Source organism: Leptosomus discolor, chromosome 14 (genome assembly GCF_034619465.1).
Source record: "Leptosomus discolor isolate bLepDis1 chromosome 14, bLepDis1.hap2, whole genome shotgun sequence".
NCBI lineage: Eukaryota > Metazoa > Chordata > Aves > Leptosomiformes > Leptosomidae > Leptosomus > Leptosomus discolor.
In genome coordinates, this window is record NC_141404.1 from 11028672 (window position 1) to 11047369 (window position 18698).

The 18698-nt window shown below is 40.1% G+C and overlaps 1 protein-coding gene across 2 annotated transcripts in view; it reads left to right on the forward strand.

Moving 5' to 3' along the window:
* The first annotated feature begins 807 nt into the window (after positions 1–807).
* ZC3H7A (zinc finger CCCH-type containing 7A) overlaps positions 808–18698 on the forward strand; it is a 30025-nt gene continuing 12134 nt past the window's right edge. Inside the window, exons 1-12 of one of the 2 annotated variants that reach the window (XM_086473330.1) lie at positions 808–850; positions 7494–7597; positions 8797–8836; positions 9695–9892; positions 10445–10603; positions 12257–12337; positions 12419–12460; positions 13272–13302; positions 13813–14090; positions 15859–16066; positions 17048–17112; positions 17878–18070. In XM_086473330.1, the coding sequence (XP_086329456.1) occupies positions 7530–7597; positions 8797–8836; positions 9695–9892; positions 10445–10603; positions 12257–12337; positions 12419–12460; positions 13272–13302; positions 13813–14090; positions 15859–16066; positions 17048–17112; positions 17878–18070 (1363 nt within the window). In that variant the 5' untranslated portion in view covers positions 808–850; positions 7494–7529. Of the gene's footprint in view, positions 851–7493; positions 7598–8796; positions 8837–9694; positions 9893–10444; positions 10604–12256; positions 12389–12418; positions 12461–13271; positions 13303–13812; positions 14091–15858; positions 16067–17047; positions 17113–17877; positions 18071–18698 lie in introns of those variants that run through there. The other variant, XM_086473329.1, reaches the window with a different exon arrangement.

Below are 18698 nucleotides of genomic sequence, written 5' to 3' on the forward strand. Positions count from 1 at the left end.
GCAGCCGTAGGGCAGCGCCCAGGCTGCCGTTCCCGCCGGCTCGCTCCGCGCTCGCTCCAGCGCGGCCGCCGGCGCACCGCCCGCTTCCTGCCGCCTGTCCCGCCCAGACAGACGCGGCCAACGGCTCGGGAGGACGCGACCCGGCCCCGCCGCTTCACGTACCCTCAGGGCCGGCGGCCCACCCCCCCGCGGCCGCATGCGCACCGGAGCACGCGCAAGGCAGAAGGAGAGATGCCGCGCCCGCTCAGAGCAGGCGCAGTAACCCCTGCGCCGGAGCGGAAGAAGGGCTATGGCGTCACCGAGCGCGAAGACTCCCATCAGGCGCCGCAAGCAGGCTGCTCACGTCAGGCTGCTTCCAGGAGAACCAATGGGAGGCTTAAAGGTCCGCAGCGCCGGGCTGCCCGGAGCGGCGTCCCCGGGCGGAGGCAGCTTACGGGCTCGATGGCGGCGCAGACGTTTCTGTTCGCACAGGGGGCGGGCCCTGCTCTGCAGGCAGCGGAGGGGGGAAAAAGGGGGGGGGGAAGGCACTAGGCAACCGGCCAATCAGCAGCAAAGAGTTCCGCAGCCGCCACCAATCAGAAGTGCCGGTTTCCAAAACAGGGATGCCGAGCCAATGGGAAAGGCCTCCCTGCCGGCGCACCGGCCAATCGAGCCTGGCCGCCCGTAGGCTGTGCCGCGGCCTCCCAGCAGCAGAGGGCGCGCTCGCGAGCGGGCGGCAGCGGCGGCGCTGTGGAGGGCGGAGCGGGGGAGGCGCTGCCGTTGTCGTTGTCGCTGTCGCCGCCGCTGTCGCGCGCCCGGCTCGCTGGCTCCGCCTTCCGCGGCGCTGCGCCCCCGCGGGCCTGAGGAGCAGGTAGGGGCTGCGCGGGGGGGAGGGGAGGAACCGCGCTCCGCTTCCCCCGCCCGCCGCGGGGCCCCTCCGCCCGAGGAAGGGGCGCCCGGGCGCGGGCGGCGCCGCCGGGTTGGCCCGCTCCGTTTCCCCCGTTCGGCGGGGCGGGCGGGGGCAGCCGCTCCCCCGCCGCCCCCTCCCCCCCCCCTCCTCCCTCGCTGCGGGTGGCAGTCGCTCACCGGCCGAGGATGGGGCCGCGCTGCGCCCGCCGCCGGGTCCGCCGTCTCGCCCCCCCGGGGGAGCGGAGCGGCCCTTCCGCCGCGTGTGCCCCTGGGGCGCGGGGGCCGGCGGGCGCGGCCGGTGGTGGCCCTTGTCCGTTCCGCCGGAGAAGTTGGCCGGGCCGGGCGGCGGGCGCCCTTGGAGAGCGCTTTCCGTCGGCGATCGGGAGCCGGGGGCGCGAACAAAGGCGGCGGGCGGGCCCGGCGCGGTGCGAGCGGCGGCGAGGGGCGCGGGGTGGCGGCGGCGGGCCCGGGGCCCGCTCAGCCAGGCCTGGCCCGCGCCCGGCGGGCGCGCTGCGCGGGGCTGGCGGGTTTGCGGGGCCGCTCTCCGGGAGGCGCGGCGCTGGGGGAGCGCTCCTGTTGCTTCGCGGCTGGAGCCGAGCCCCGGCGCTTGGCAGGAGAAGCGCGGAGCGAAGCGCGGGCAGCGGGCGGGCCGGTGTCCGTCCCGTGCCCCACGTTCTCCCGTGCCGCCGCGGTCGCGCTCGGCCCGTGACGGTCTTGCCGAGCTCTCGGTGCCAAGTGCGCGCTGTGACCTGCGCTCTCGTGGTCCCGCTGGAGGACGGAAGCAGTGCCCGTTTTCCGCTGCTCGGACCCGTTGGGGCGATGTTCTCGGTGAAGTCGCCCCGGTGTTGTGGTGTGACAGAAAGTCAGAACTGTGTTACAGGAAGTAAAAACAAAAAAAAACGAACCCCAAAGACTGTCAGTTGCAGCCATCGAAATCGATTACCAGAGTGCCTCTTGGTGTAAATTCTGTTGCTAAATTTGGGTTTCTTGATAAGCTGCTTCTTCCGCTGGAATTTTGGATCAGCTTTTTGCTGAAGTGTCTAAGGAAATCGTAACCCCAAGTCTTCCAGACCCACTTCTTAATTTCCTAGGGAAGAGAAGTGACTTTACAAAGCGTCTTTGTTCTCTACTGTTTCTTTCATGGATTAAAAAAAAAAAAGTAGGAAAGCTATGAAAATAAAAAACAAACCTTGAACATTATCTTACTATTTTGTGGGGAGGGAATGAGTGGGAGGAGAGACAACTAAATACTTAAGGTAAATAAAGAGTGTGGAATGAATAGGTGTTGGACTGTTGCTGTATATTCTGTTCCATTTGTTTTATTTAGATATTTCATTTTGACAACAGTCAAGTTTGCTTCTCTTTACGGAAATAAAAATTAAAACTGAGTTATGTCTGTGTTAAGTGTCTTTTTCAGGAGACACAGAGTTGTGTGACTGTGATCAGAAGTATTAGATTAAGCAGAGGAATTAACTCAAAACTGTTGAAATGTGTGCCTTGTACTGTTTTCCTTGTTTCCCCCCAACACGTTACATATTTGAAATGTCTTGTGTAATGGCCCAGCAACGCATGAACATGAATATTGAATATTTGCACCTTTGCTATTTGAGGACGATAATTCTAAAAAAGGTTTTGTATGTTTGTATTTTCCTATTTTCCCTTCCTCCTCTTGATGCCAGTCCGAGTCTGTTAAGCAGTTACAATCTCTGTAAGGTGTGCTTTAATTTGCACTGTGGTTTATTATCTGTGATGATTCATTTAAACTGTCTGATGGTGAGCATGGCCGATATAATTGCTTTGAGAAGTCTGCTTTGGGTCAGGCTTATTCTGTGTTGGGCAGGTGCTTGATGTCCAGTTTGATTCTTGGCTGGGTTGGAACTGGGGGTGATGGAGATGTGTTTGTCGGTGACATGTCTCTAGGAAGCAGTTAGGGTATAGCTGCGTGTGTGCCCCTTCCTTTTCTCGCTTGTCTCTGTTGAGGTAGGGGCCTGCTTTCTTGTGTCCCCGGGTGGGAATTACACATGTGTAGGTTTTTGGATCCAGGTGCCTGAACACATTATGCTTGTTGCTGCTCGTGGTGGTGCAGGAGGTTGCAGCAGAGATGGGCTTTCGCTTCTTATAGGTGAAAGGGATTTCTACTGCCTGCCTCTTAGTCATATATTCACTCTCACTGTTCTGTTTCAGTCTTCCCTGTTCCCTTTGCAGTATTCCCCTTATTCTAAGACCCAGGGTGTAACATGGCTCTTCTGGAGTGGTTTTCCTATGTGGAAACATGGGTCAACTGTTCATATTTTCATTTTGTATGCAGAGTTCTGTTTTCACAACTTCTGATTGCTGGTCAGTTTTTGACATATGATGGTGTAGATGATGAATTAATTTTTGACTGAGTTGAATTAAAATTTTATTAACTTCTCCCCTGCCTGTGTCAGAAAGAAGGGGGAAGGCTGATGCTAAAATGCAAAAGAGGGTCTCTTTGCTCAGTGTGATTTTTCACTAGACTTGCTTCTCAGTCAAGGTTCATAATTCGGGTGAACCACAGAGGCTGGTAGAGATCTATCAGCAGCAATCATGATAAAATTTTCAATGTGCTTTGTACTGTACAAAGATCTAATTTGAGATGCCTGTAACCCAGTAATTGCACTAATTGTGAACTCAGTGATGCAAGAGGGTATGCTTGTGTATCTTAAAAAAGCACATCTGTACACTGCTCTGTGGAGAAGGAAGCGCAGCGAGGATCACTGACTTCCAGTTATTTTCGGCATTTAGGCCTGAAGGTGCAGAGAGTGCTTATTTGAAGTATTTATGGTAGATGAAACCATTAGTGTCAATAACTCACAGTAACAGAATTATTTGGTTAGCTGAAGGTCATTAATTCCCAGTGGTAGTAGTTCTGGTCCCCAAATAGCGCTATGCATTTTTCCTTTGTTCTCCATTCATCTCTAAATAAGCTGTGTGCAGTGGGTTAGTCCTGCCCAGTTTCGTATCCTTCAGGACTGAATTTTCAACTGGAGGAACTTGTGTGCATGGCAAACTGTAGACACTTGCTCTCTGGATCTGCACTTTAGCAATGGAAAGGCTATACTGCCCAAAGTTTTGAGCCGTGTGACCGTCCTTTTCAGAATAACCAGAGAACCTCTGTTCTCTGTGTTCAGTGTGAATTTGTTGACTTGCGTTCCAAAGATCAATTTTGCTTTGCAGGGTAGTGTAGCAATTGTGTTGAAAGCCCTTGTGCCTGAAGAATTATCACAGGCATATGCAGAATATTGTACCTGTCCTTTAAAAATTACCTTGAATGCCTTGGAAGTGCCAAATACAGAAACCAAGGAAGTTGGCTTGCCCTGTGCTGGAAGGAAAGCAAATAACCAGTAAGAGGTGTAAGTGGCTTTGTGTAAGAGAAGAGTGTAGGTATTGCTGGCTGCCAGAGCTGGCACACACCTGCTTTCCTCAGTATCTCCTGTTGGTATGGCTGGACCAGCATCTATCACAAACGGCGGTGTTGGCTCCTGGCAGTGCACTTTCTGTCGCTTGGCTTCTGCTCTTGTGAATCGGGATGAGCTGGAGCCTGTGATAAAGAGAAAACAGAACCAATTGTTCTTTAACTTGTTGGGGTTCAGGCAGCTTCTTTTTTTTTTTTTTTTTTTTTTTTTCTTTATTGGATTTAGTAAATTGAGCTTGAATGGGTTATGTAGCAGCAGTTGTAGAAATACTACATTTAATGCCACAGTCAGTTCTGCCTATAACCTTGATTACCGATGCATTGGTCTCCTTCCCCGCCCTAGATCTCATACTATTTTATTTCCTTTCCTTTGGCTTGCCTCTTTCAGTGAATAGCACAAAGAGTAAAGCAACATATAGGCTTGCTTTTCTAGTAATAGTAACAAGCAACAAAGCAACATTTAAACTTGTTTAATATACATACAAACGTATATTTATTTTAAATTCTGTCCCTGCAGATGGAGGAGAAAAGCTGTTGTTAAGTAGGTGGGGGGTTTTTAAACTTTGAAAGTCGATGGATGACGTTAAAAGTCAAGACGTGATTGTTAGTTGGCTTGTATATAACTGAGTCTGATGTGTTTCTGGTTGCTCGAGATCTAAGGATAATTTGGATGGGAGAGATGCAGTTCGAGATGCTATCTGAAACCGTTTCAAATCCTTTGCAAAAAATATTGGGGCAATATGACTGTCAAAGTATGTTAAGGAAAGATAATTTTTGCCTGAATGTCTTACAGATGCAAATGAGTAAGTAGGAAAAAAATAGGAAGCTGCTTTGAATAATAAATTACACCACTCCCATATGTTCATCACTTGCTAGCTATTCTTTTATCTCTGATGCCAGTCTGTAATGTTTCCATTAACTTTATTGTTATGGGAAAATTTGATCTGCACATCCACAAGTTTCAATGTGTCATTTATTCTTTGTTATTTATGCTAGAGGTGATAAATAAATGCAATTGTTACTGTATTGGCCTTTTTTCATCTCTTTGAAAGTTGTTGGTGTGGAGTATTGGGGTTGCTTAAAATTAGTAGAGTGAAGCTGATCTTAATACTTGCCCAGATCTTGACATACGCAACACTCTTGTGTTGTCAAGGTATTACTTGGTCAGTTGTTAATTCAGGGGACCAAAATATGTTTTACATAGCTTGCTTGCTTTTGTGGGAAAGCGTATGCTGACATTGCTGCTGCCTTTGGTTAGCGTGAGAATTTCTTATTCTTACTAGCCTTCATTTGAGTTCTAAAACCTAAACTATGAATGACTAAATAAAACATATTCATCTGCCAAATAAATTTCCTTTTGGCATTTGTATTGAGATTTCTTCATAGATATGCTATGGTTATTAATTAAAAAAATTATAATAGAAGTCTTTCCTGTATGTGCCAAAAGCACGGTATCTGTTACTAACTTGTGGAAGAAAAGGTGATGCATAACATAACATGAAAAACGGTTACAAAAGATGTTCATGGTTATTTCCTCTTTGCAGAGTAGATTACTGAGTGCTATTTATACACGTAAAAAAGCAGTGGCTGAACCATTCAAGTCAGTGAGCTATTGTAGCTGTCCATGATACTTATTTACAGACTGGTTTTTTTAATTTAATTTTTTATTTTTTTTTTTAAAGCTTGCTGATATTAGAGGTCATAGTGGGAAGTGAGGTGACATCCCCCCACCCCACCTTGAAGTGCTTCTATTAATTTGCTTAGTGACCTTAAGAAAATTACTCAGTTTTTTATGCTCGTTTTAGGAATGTGTTACAATAGGACTAAATCTTGATGACTTGAAATTGTGTAGACTTCATGTGTTTGTTTAAGATGCTTTGGAAAGGTTTGTAAACATTATTAGAGCTGGAAGCTCTTCAAATTGTTTCTTTATTCCAAATCATACAGAGAAACTAGGGTATCTTCTCCAGCGGTATTTATTATCAGTTGGGATTTTGTGGACTTTGCTGGAGGTTGTTTTGGTTTTTGTTTTATTTTGTTTTCATTCATCATTGATGTGAAATGGAAACCTGGCACAAAATACTGCCCTTTTTTAGCTCGGTTTCAAGGCTTAACAAAAATGTACTACGTGCAGTTGATTGATTTTTTTTTTTTTCATTTTTTTAACTATAAATTCCCACAAAGAGTAACTTTCTTCGCAAGGAATATGTAGTTCTTCAAGCTAAAAGCCTTTTTCTGAATTTCAGTATTTTCAGAATAAAACTTTGTCCTGCTGACCTTTTTTGTAAAAATAAGATGTGTTCTTACACTGTGGTTACTCACACCTGTATGCAGCTGTGAAACCGTGCTTCAGACAGCCTTATCTTGAGGGTTATACACTTCCGTTTAGGCTCTTTAACTTGAATATTTGTAAATCTGGTAAATGAAAGACATGAAGAAAAAAAATAAGTCACTGATTCATACTGCTTAAATTGAATTGAAATGTCAAGCTGATGATGTGGAATTACATTAAAGTAGTTCAGTTTTTCAAATGAAGTAGGTGGGTTTTGCTCCTGGAAAAATTTCCAAGATTTTCACCTTGGTCAACTGGTAGATGTTATTAAAGCACGGTAGTATTTTGCTTCTAATACACCTCAGCAGTTGGGTGATGATGAGACACTCTAGAATTAGACTTAATGGTAGTTTTCTAATCCATTTGGGCTTTATTAATAAATATAGCAGGGTCTTGAGTTTATTTATACTCAAGAAACCCATAAAAGAACTATGAAGCTATTAAATGGGGACAATGTGGAACCTTAGCTTGGTTTAGCAGTAATGCATGCAAGCAGCACTCGTGGTTTGATTTAATTTCACTGACATAACTCTGCATCATCTAGAGTAAATAGGTGGAAAACCAAAGGTAAAGTAGAAATTGGAAGGAAGGTTTTCTGTAGAAGTGTTGTGTAACTGAGCACTGACAGAGGTGGTGTGGTTCTGACCTGGAGTTTCTACCTGTATTGCTGTGGGCACTTCAGTGTTTGTCTGAAGTTTCTTCAGAGTGTGTTCTCTGAAGCTGCAGTGCAGTATCATCTTTGCATGATGGACTTAGTGTTGGTGTGAGATTGGATTCTTCTGGTCCAAATGCAAACTGCTATATATTAACAGCCATTTATCTTTCTTCCTTTTTGAGGAGTGGCATATCCAAAAAGTGGATGTTGAGGATAACATGTCCAATGTGTCGGAAGAGAGAAGCACTAGACAACAGGACATTAAGAAAGGACTTCAGTTTATAGAGTATGATTTTTGTGGTGTTTTTTTTTTTCTTTTATCTTGTATGCTTATACTTGTATGTATATGAGATGGATAGCTCTGGGAAAGTCCTTTCAATATAGCACCAGCGGAGGAAGGAGGATGACCTGTGTTTCTCCTCAGAATATTTGCTAATACTATCATGGAAATGGGGAGCAGTCTTGAAGCAGAGACAGAACCCCTCTTTGTTACCAAACAGAGCAGATTGAAGGTGGGAGGGTATTCCTTTTCTGTCTTTGAGAAAAATCGGCATTGGATTTTTGTGGTGGGTGGAAAATGTTGATAGCTTGAAAATCCACCTTACGTTTATGGGCAGCTACACCTAAGATTAGGTTGCACTGAAAAAGGTTGGGTTTACTCACTATGTCCTAAATGTTTCAGTTCTCTGGAACTAAAATTTAACCTAATGAAAAATCATCTAAGTAGTTAATTTTTATTTGGATCAATGCCAAATTCTTCTCTAAAAGATGCTAGCTGGCTTAAAATCACTGTGAAACTTCACACTAGTTCACTGCTCGCATAAGGCATTCTTTTAAAAAAAAAAAAAGGAGGAAAAAAAAGGGGGGGAGGGAAGGAAAGCTGACCTTTTAAAAATTATTTAGAAACAGATTCTCAGATAACCTATATGGGAGGGGAAAGGGTTCCTACTTTTCTTCCTGAAAAGTTAGAAATAAATACCTCTGTTCTGTGCTAGAGAAAGTCTCTGTTGTGTCGTACAAAAGAACTCTTAAAATGCCTGTAGTCATTGCTATGACTTAATTAGAATTGATGTTCTTTTGACATACAATTTGTCATTTTATAATACTTAGAAGAAGATTGCAGTTCTCCTCATGTATGATCTGTTTCTGCACAGTGGAGGAGAGGAAGGAAATTGTTTTTAAGCAAACAACATTGAGGCCTTACACTCAAAAGCGTTCGAAACCTTAATACATTTTGAACAGCAGAGTTAAGACTGGCTATATAACTGTAAGTGAAAGTGAGTCATTGGTAATAAGAAAACACGGTTCTTTCATCAAAACTAATCTACAGCCCTCCTGCCTTGTTCAGTGCAGGCAATAGACAATATTTGGAGATGTGCCTCTTGCAGCAAGTGAGACTGCTTTTAGTAAGAACCAGCATTCTCCAATGTGATTGTCTTTTAAGCAAGATGTATAATAAGTAAATTTTGTAATTTCTTTTTCTAGATCTACTTTGCCCTATCCAGGGACACAAGAACAATATGAGGTAATGAAAATTACTTTTGCATTTCCAGAAGGGTTTTTAACGTGGACCTATCTTATTATATTTATTCTTGTTTTTGCTCATTTCAGTAATGATATAGTATACGTGGTAATTTAAAATGTCTCAATATTGGAACTGAAGGACTTAGATTGTGATACAGGTGTTCAGATGTTTGGATCCCTGGAATTCACTCATATGGCAGTTCAGATTAACTCTTTCTCTACTGGTGTTAGAGATGAATTTGGGGCATTCATTGGATAAAACAATGTGCTATTCTGAGTGAAGTTTAGAGTAGCACAGCAAAAGTGAGAAAAAAGGACCTGTCACATAAATCTTCATAACGTATTTTGTTTCTGTACATGTTATTATTTTGCATAAGTTTTGACTTATATTTTCAGACACATCTTTTTAGCATTTTTATCCAATGGTAGGTGCTTTCATTGGATTTGAGAACATATCATAAAAATGCAGTTGTTCATGTTTTAAATTTTAAAAAAAAAATCTTTTGCTCTGCAAAAGCAGCATTTGTGTACTGCTGGTTTGCCCATTGCTATCACTGCTGCTTGCTAAAACAATGTGTGGAACATATATATGTATATATGTGTCTTTTTAAAGATACTTTTTCAGTAATTCTTTTATCAGCATTTCATACTCTTTTATTTGCATGTATTATGGTGTTGAATATTAGAGATTGTCTTGGAAAAATGTCAGAAGAAAAATACCAATATGGACAAAAGTTCTGCGTTTCATTTTGATTCTGTGAGGTTAGAAGTATAAAATTTGTATTTAATAATGTATTTGAAAATATGGAAGATAAACAACAAAACTGCTGTTGATGAGTGTTTCTTTCCTTCGTTGCAGTTATTTATACGAGAGCTTGTTAGAAATCTTTTTAATGAAGGGAATGATGTATATCGAGAAGGTGACTGGAGAGGATCACTGAGTCACTATACAGAAGCTATAAACATAGCTGATTATGCTAATTCTGAAGAAATCCATGTTTCTGATGATATTTTAGAGAAGCTTCACGTGAACAGGATAGCATGTTTTTCAAATATGGTAAGCTTCTGTTTAAACTTTGTGATTTCTCCAGAACAATGTGCTAACAGAGTATGAAGACATGGAAAGTTTCCTAGTCAGTGAAAAGCTCTTGGTGTTCATTTGAGAATTGGCATGTTTCAAATCATCATTTTGGAATATTCTTTAATATATTCTTTTTATAAGTATAATAATCAAGATATTTTTAGTTACTAATGCTAGAAAATTAACATAAAAGAGTCATACTACACTTGGAAGTTGCTGGAACAGTATTTTTATCCATTTTTACTGATGGTTGCATCCGAGTCTGTTGCTTTCTCTGTGGAATAAGATGGCTTTTGTGAAAGAGCTAAATTGTCTTCATAACTATTATTGGATTGTACATGAATGATGGCCCTGCTTGGTTTTAGTTGCGTAAATTGGTGACTTAGTAAAACTCATACATGCGGTGGGCAATGGCCTTGGTGAGTGTTCTATAGTGTTTCAATACCTACATCTAATACAGTTTAAATTCGGTATTTCAATGACAATAGTTCTGATTAGTTCTTTTTTTTCTTTTTTTTCTCCGTGTAGGGATTGCATGAAAAAGTTCTAGAAGACTGTGAGATAGCATTAAGGTTGAACGAAAACAATTTCAGAGCTCTCTATCGGAAAGCAAAAGCTTTGAATGAACTGGGAAGGTATAAGAAGGCTTATGATGCTGTAGCAAAATGTTCTCTTGCTGTGCCGCAGGTAGGTAAATCATTTATTGGTGATTATTTTTAAAGATTTAATACAGAAAACCTATACTTACATCAAGACCATTGAAGATTTTTTGATTGGTTTGGGTTTTTTTAATGCAGCAAAGTATTTCTTTACTCCTCTGGGAATTATTTTTTGTTGCAGAGGTGAAGACTGATAGCAGGGATTATGGTCCCCAAGCTCAGTTTGTTGTGTTAACTTTCAGCAAAAGGAATAGTCAATTTGCAGTGGGGGTCAAATGCCAAAGATGTTTGCAGTAAACACTAGAACCACTGAATTAATTGTTTAAAATTCTCTACAGTCAGAAGTATACTCATGACATAAAGAGAAAAACCACCCATAATTACAACATACAATATTGGTTCTTTTGATAACTATATTTTAGCTTTCCAAGCATTTAGTAACATTCTTATCTGTGCATTGTCCTCCAATGGAATCCCTTACTATGTACCTCTAAACTTAGGCTATAGCTGTATTAGCGAGCACTGTGTGGTATAATAGAGGAGGATCTGTAGACTGAAATGCTGGTCCTGAGGATCTGATTTTGATGGTTGGTTGTTGTTTTTTAGGTTTGTTTGTTTTTCTAAGAAAGTTGGAGGGCATCAAGTGCACTCCTGCAGCACTTTCAATTTAGTTTCGTTCAAAATGAATCTGATTTGTCTCCGTGAGACCCTTCATAATGCAAACTGAAATGCAGTCAGTGAGGATGATTAAGAGATTTCACTTCAGAACTGCATTCCTGATTTGAACTAAAATGCTGATGGAAACTTTACGTGCTTTGCTCAAAATAGACTGATCACAGGACAGAATACTGAGTTGCACTTTTTTGCCTTTCTGCATCAGAATTATGGCTAGGCAAACTGTTGAGCATAGGTTTACCTCTTGATATACAAAAGATTTCAGTTGTATTTCCAAAGACACAAGCGGTTTATCTGAATGTATATGTAACTTTGGACTTTGGATCTTCACTTTGCACCTCCAGATCTGAATGTTTTTGCTTAAGGTTTAGATGCCATTATATAAGCTTTATAAATAGCTTTTTTTAGCTGTAGGACACATTCTGAAAAATAAATCTTAAAATAGTTTAAATGGGTAGTTATAGAACAGAGTGAAATATGACAATGTTTTTAACTCTGCTTTTCTAGTTGTATGATGCAATTACTGCCAAAATACAGAGTTCTCATTAAATATTCAGCAGTGTTAAGTAGTGGCTGCCATTACGGTAATCAGAAATGCGGCCCTCAATTTGTGTAAAAATAAAACATATACCCCCCATACCCTCAAAGAACAAACACCCTCCCTAAATAAACAAACAAAAAATACCTGCCCACAAAAAAACCCACTTCTCTGAGCTTCTCTGGTTTTGGAAAATTCTTTACATTATTTTAAATTCAAATGAAAGTAAGAGAAGGATACTGTCTATTTTGTGGCTTTTTTAAAAATTTCAAATATTGGAGTAATTTTGCTTGAGGGTAGCTGTATTTTTCAGTGTTAGCTTGCAGTCCCATATGTTTGTGAAAGAATAAAGATGCATTATGGGACATCCTGCATGTAGGGATTTAGCAGAATGTAGACTGAAATGTAAACAGATGTCTTGACTAGATGACAAAATATGTAAATTATGAAATTATATTTATCTTTCAGGATGAAAGTGTGATTAAGCTTACCCAAGAACTAGCTCAAAAACTAGGGTTAAAAATAAGGAAAGCATATGTAAGAGCAAAGGTAAGATTTTATTTTGACACTACGCTGGGTTTTCCCTCTTTCGATAATTTTGTATGTAATGAAGATATCTTTTCATTGCAGCCACCCTCCTCAAATTCAGTTTCTAGTGATGTATCAACTCAGGTAAGGTTTTACATGTTCCAAGTGCAAGCTGACTTTAAACTACAGGGAATAATTTTTTTATAATTTCACGATGATGAAGTGAAAATGATGCATTTGACATTTTATGTAAGATGTTATTATTTTGGACTTTTGGATTTTGTTGATCTTTGTTCAGTTTTGCTGTATATTTATGGCATGTCCTGTGACGAGGACACGAGATTATCATTCAGGTTATCTTTGTAGAATGAATCTTAGCTAAAACATTAAATCCAGTACAATTAATATATTTACTTTTAATTTCTTGAGGCAAGGGCATAGTTAATGTGCTTATTTATTTACTTTTGTTTTTATCAAACTGAAGGGTGCTGGGATGAAATCCCTTTTAATTTATGCATTTGTCTAAAGTTGACCTTCACTAGCTGCTGAACTTGCATTTATCTTGCTATTTGTAATCTGTCTGAAAAGCAGGAATGAAGAGTTCGTCTTTATCTTACAGACTTTTTTCACGGGAATATAGACAATATAGATGTAAATGAATGAGGAAACGTAGGAGCAACTCATTTAAGATAGCGTTTACACTCTTTCATTCCTTGAATTATCACTCTCACTTTTGTTGGTTGGTGGCAGATTTTCAGTGATAGTGTGAGTCGATTTCAGTGCGGAATTTAATGCTTTATCTAAAAAATTATTTTACCTTTAAATTTCATTAGACTTCATACATTTCAGATTTTATGAATTTGAGGACTTACATTCTTAGTCTGTAAATATGGATTTGAAAATTTTTAATGGCTTTTGTGCAAAGTGCTGAGATTTATTTTTTTCTCACTTACAGAATTATTCTTCTATAGAAGATATTGAGTTAGGTGAGTCTTGTGTGTTACAATAACAATGCTAGGAAGCTGGATATGCCATGCATATCTCGTCGTGTTTGTTATGAAATTTCTTACAGAAATTCATCTTGTCATTTGAAAGATCTGTGGGAAAAAGTCTGATTTGTTTATCTGTAAAACTGGATATTTAAGTGTCTGAGACCTTTTAGTCTCCTCAACTTGGTATGATTGTAACTGCTCCTATAGTGATTGTCTCATACTGTTCTCTTTGACGTGGGAAAATAAGGAGGGAAGAATATGCCAAAGATGTAGTAAAGTATCAGGTCTGTAACTTTTCCTGTCTTTTTTTAGTTTGAGTAATATATGAACACTGAGATATAGGTACACATGAATTGGAAGTTGGAAACATTTAATGGGTTTTGCTTAAGCATTCTTTGTGTTTCTCCACTCCCTCACCCCCCACATTGTCAGGGTAAAAGTTATGCAAGGTATTTTTACATCTTTCAACAAAAGTTCCAGTCATTCCCATCTTACCTGTTTCAGATTTATCTGACCAGAAGCAAGAGATGGTTTCTGCTGCTTCATCAAACTTTGTTTCTGAAGTGTCTAAAGTGTCATCAGTACCTGTACCATCTTTATCTTCTGTTATGCCTCTTCAAGTGGAAAAAGTTTCCTTGCCTTCTACAGTGTTGGCAAATGGAGGGAATGTTTCTTTCTCTATGCCAGAAGCATGTTTAGATTGTGGAGATGGAGATATAATTATTGGGGAAGAACTTGATGAATTACTTGATTCTGTGCCTGATCCAGATGAAAGTGTAATGGTAAGACTTTTTTGTTAATTTTCTTTCTCAAAAGATCCTTATGAATGGGATCTTGTATTTTTATCAAGTGGGCTAGTAGAGAAACGTGAGTTATCTTTCCTACTTACATTGAGCTGTATTTGTGCATAGTCGGGTTGATTTTTCTCAGGTGCAGATTCTTGCAAATGTGGCTGTAAAGATAGCAGGACCCAGCAGAGCTCCAAGGGCAATTACCTTGGGTTTTTGTGTTGGAAAACCTGAGTGAGGTTGCTGGGGGAGGGCTACCACTTCAGAAATACTGCTGTAGTAGTAGCAATACCACCACACTGGGAGGGATACTACCTCCAGGAAGTACTATGAAAAAAATGAAGTAGACATTTGAAGTCTGGGCTAGTGTGTTTCTTTTTTTTCATTTTTTGGTGCAAATAAACCCTTTCAGAACCTGAGAGTGTGTTGGAGCGCTCACCCTGTAGCTGTAGAAACTGTAGCTAAACATGCTAATAGCTTTGCAGGACAGCAGTACTTGTGCTCTTGTCTTCTAGTGTGTATGCTGTAGAGCTTTGTCCAGATCCCCCTCCTGGATAACCAGAAACAGTTAGACAATCATGAGTCTAACTGTTTATATTTTTTTGTAAGAGATTATTAGAGAAATTCAGGCACATGAAGAGTTATTCTTGCACCATCATTCCAGAGCTAGAACAGACTGTGAAGCATTCAGAGTTTCTCAGCTCTTAGTCAGAATGAGAGCTTCGATGGTTGAGCAGAGATGTCTGAACTTATTAGCAAGGTTACTGACTCTCTGCTGTGGCCCTGCCAGTTATTTGGAGCCCTCAGTATTGCAATGTTAAATGAGGCTGTGGCATATTTAATTCTTCAGTTAATTGTGATTTTTATTCCTCATTCAGCTGTGGATGCAGTTGTAAATCTTTAAATCAAAAATGTTTGGACTTCTAATACTGTTTTATGTACTTTGTTTGGTAGAAAGTATTTTGGAAATGTAGAAAGTAATTATTTTTAAGAGATCCTAGGAAGTTTGCCATAGTGAGAGCCAGGAGGAAATACAAACTTCCAAGACAGGCTACAGTCTTGTGTAGTGTAGAATCCTGAGGAAGTAGTAGGCTAACAACTTGGGGAACAGAGGGAGTTTCACGTTGGCCAAACTCTGGGCAGACCTATTTGGTCTACCTCCAGACAAGGGGGCAATCTTCTTGGGATGACAGGGAGAAGGGAGGGAAGCTCCCCCACTTGGTATGTCCTTAATGAAGGTGTACAGAAGGGTATGTTATTTTTGGTGGAGATCTGGCCTTTGCAGAACGTGCTATAATTTGATTACATCTGAGGAGTTATTTCAAAGCTAACTCTTAACCCTTTACTGTATTGCAATTTGAACTATTTTCTCTTTATTTAGAAAATAAGTCATGTTGCTTTCTGACTCTTCCTTGTTGTCTTATGTTTTTGACATAATTTGGAAGTTCAGCTCTGGTCTGATTCATTAAAAAAAATCCAGGTCTCTTAGTAAGTTAATAAACTTTAGCTAACTGAACCTTTAAAGTGGTTGATTCATGGATAATTCCTTGCATTAGGGCTTTGTTTTGGGTTTGATTACTGTAGTTCTCTACTGTAGCTCTGTACAGTACTGCAGTGTACCTTTTATTGTTGGTTTTTGGTAGGTTTGTGAAAACTCTGCTGAAGTATTTAGTATTTACTAAAAGCAATAGTATTGCATATTGTGTTCTTGAGAGGTCTTTTGCTCTGTGTGAACATTCTTTTTAAATTTCTTTTTTCCCAGCAAACTACAGGAGCCAGAGGACCTATTCCTGCAGGAAGTGTAGCTCCTAGCGTACCTTTCTCTGCCTCTTTGTTGGGGACGCTGCCAGTTAGTGCAGGATTTGTTCCTTCACCTTCTCTTTCCAAAATCTATTCACAGCCCTTGGCTTCTTCACTGGAAAATTTTTGTTCACCATTAAGCACCTTTTCAATCAGTGACCCAAAAAGAGGTAAGGAATGAGTCTTAATATTTAACCTTTTATGACGAGAGTGAGTTGTGCATGAACCAACTGGCTTCTCTTTTTAACAAATGAGTTTTCAGAACTATTCAGTAACGTTTGACACATAACACTTCATCTGTGCTCACAGTTTTTGAGAGTATTGATAATCAGTGTTGGTTGTGCACAGGAATTTATAAATAAAGCTTTTGTTTACTTGGGGTCTGCATAAGCATGCTCCCAAGTTCCCTCTGTTCAGTTTTTCTGCATTTATTGTGTTACTTGTTTCAGGTGAGTAAGTATAAAGAAGGAACCATGTTCCTTCAAAGTTGTTTTTTTTTCTTAAACAAAAGTGTTCTTACACCTTAAACCATTTCTGATGCTTTGGCAATAAACAAGATTTCTAAAAGACTAATAAAACTGTGTACTTGAAAAGATACCAGTATTACATGTTTGGATTCAAACTCTAGGGACTATAATTATATGTGGTGAAATAGGGTATGTGAAATAACAAGATATAAATAGTCAGTGAACTAGAAAAGATAAAGTTTTGTCTGTAATTACCAGTGTAACAGGAGCATGCTCTCTTTAGAATGAAGCCAAATTTACAAAATAAAATGAAAAATAGAGGAATCCTCTTTACCCTCTGTTATCTCCTCATTTTTGATTAGCAGGTGTTGCTTATCTAGCTACCCTTTTAGTACTGCACAAGTATGTTCATGTTGCTTCAGCCTGTGCCTGTGAAGCTACTGCTGATGGTAATCAGATGCTTATGTTGAAGATGATTACCTAGTAATTTTTCAGCCCAGATGTTTACAAGGGGCTTTAACATAATTGGAAAAAAAAACCAATCATAGCAAACAAAAAACGCCTAGGTGTTTGTCAGAAAAACGAATCTTTGATACTTCTGCTTCTCAGGAATGATAAATATTTTTTTTCCCATAGGATGATTTGGGGAACTGAAATGATTAAAACTTCTTTTTATTCCTTTAGACCTTTCAAGTTCAGCTTCTAGAGATGGAACACCAACACTTAGCAGCAATAATTCCCCATTGTTTGTAAGTATTTTTCATGTTTTCTTTCACATCAGTTCAAGTGTTAGCACCTTGAAGGCTTAACATAGATTTTAATTTTTACAATAGAAGTTTCTATTTTTTAAAAATGGTAGTTTTACCATTAAAATATGATTCTGACTTGAAAAACAGCTGTACAGTAGCTCACAGCAGCAGTAATTGAACACAAGAAAAAATGTACAAAGGTGATTTTATGTATGCAAAATTTGACTACTGTCATAACCACTTTTCCATTCTGAGGAACTTGCTGTAAAATACTGTGAAAGTGTAAAATAACCAACCTAAGAGAGAGAAAAATCTCTAATGATCTGAGTGCCAAATATTAGGAATCCTGGGGAACTGTCCTTTTACAGGAAACTTGTGCCTTGCCTTGTGTCTGAGACTGTGTCTGGTCTCTGTGTTCTAGTCATGCTGTGTATTTTCAGTCGTGCTGCTGGCCATCAATTGTGTGGGGAAGGGTGGCATGAAGGATTGCATTCTCAAGAGCCAGCATGGAGTAGTAATTAGCCTGACAAGTGCTGTTCTTCTCCCTGTACCTGATTGGGTCATGTTATACGTTTAGTCTGTGGTGGGCATACGGCTTTTGTAAAATCTCCATGTCCCCTTCTTAGACATATGGTTAAGTTTGCATTGTAATTTTTTTTGTGTATAGTCTGTCTTATGCTTTGAAGAATAATTTCATTAGGTTAAATTTTAATTGTGGATAAATTAAATTATATGGATCCAGTAAAATATGCTTTCTTCCAACAGATAAATGGCCCTAGTAGTTTGTTTGGGTCCGAAAATTACATGGGAATTGCAGGCCAAACTAGAAATGACTTTTCAAATGTTTTTAGCAGTGCAGCTGCTAATATACCTGTATCTTCAGCACTTGCGGGAAGAAACCCATTAGAAGGCACACATGAGCTAAGACAGGCTTGCCAGTTATGTTTTGTCAAAAAAGGTAAGGGGTTTTTGGATTGAATTGGGTTGATTTTTTTTTTTTTTGTAATTATTATTTTTTTAGAAAAATGTTTATAAGTTAAAATACTGTCAGCTTCTAAACAATGTTAATCCTGACTTCTTCTTTGCAGATGTAGTACAATCTTATGATTAAGGAACTGGTGAAATGTTTCAACAACTATTTTATCTTCTTTCTGCTTGTCTTTATTTCTGGTCCTAATAGAGTCTTGATTTCTAAAACTGCCGCAAATCACCACATGCTTTCCCCAACCTGTAGGTTTACTATGTAAGGTCGTTCACATTCTGTATTCACTTTCCTCCCAACCCCCAGGGTACTGTGAAGAATGACACCTTTGCTCAAGACTAAAAAAAACTTGCAATACTCTCTCTGATTGGCCATGGGGAATTGAACTGCAGTTCAAAGTACCTGGTAACCTTCACATCCCATCTGTTTTATCGTTCTTTTCAAACTAATTCTAAATCATAATCCTGAGGCTTTCAAACCTTAGTAATAATTAACTCCACTGTATTGACTCAAAGGATCTTAACCAGTATTGGGCTTTAATTTAACTAATCTTCTAGGCCTGAGCTGTTCCTGTTAAACAGAGCCGTATTTTTAGAGGCAATAG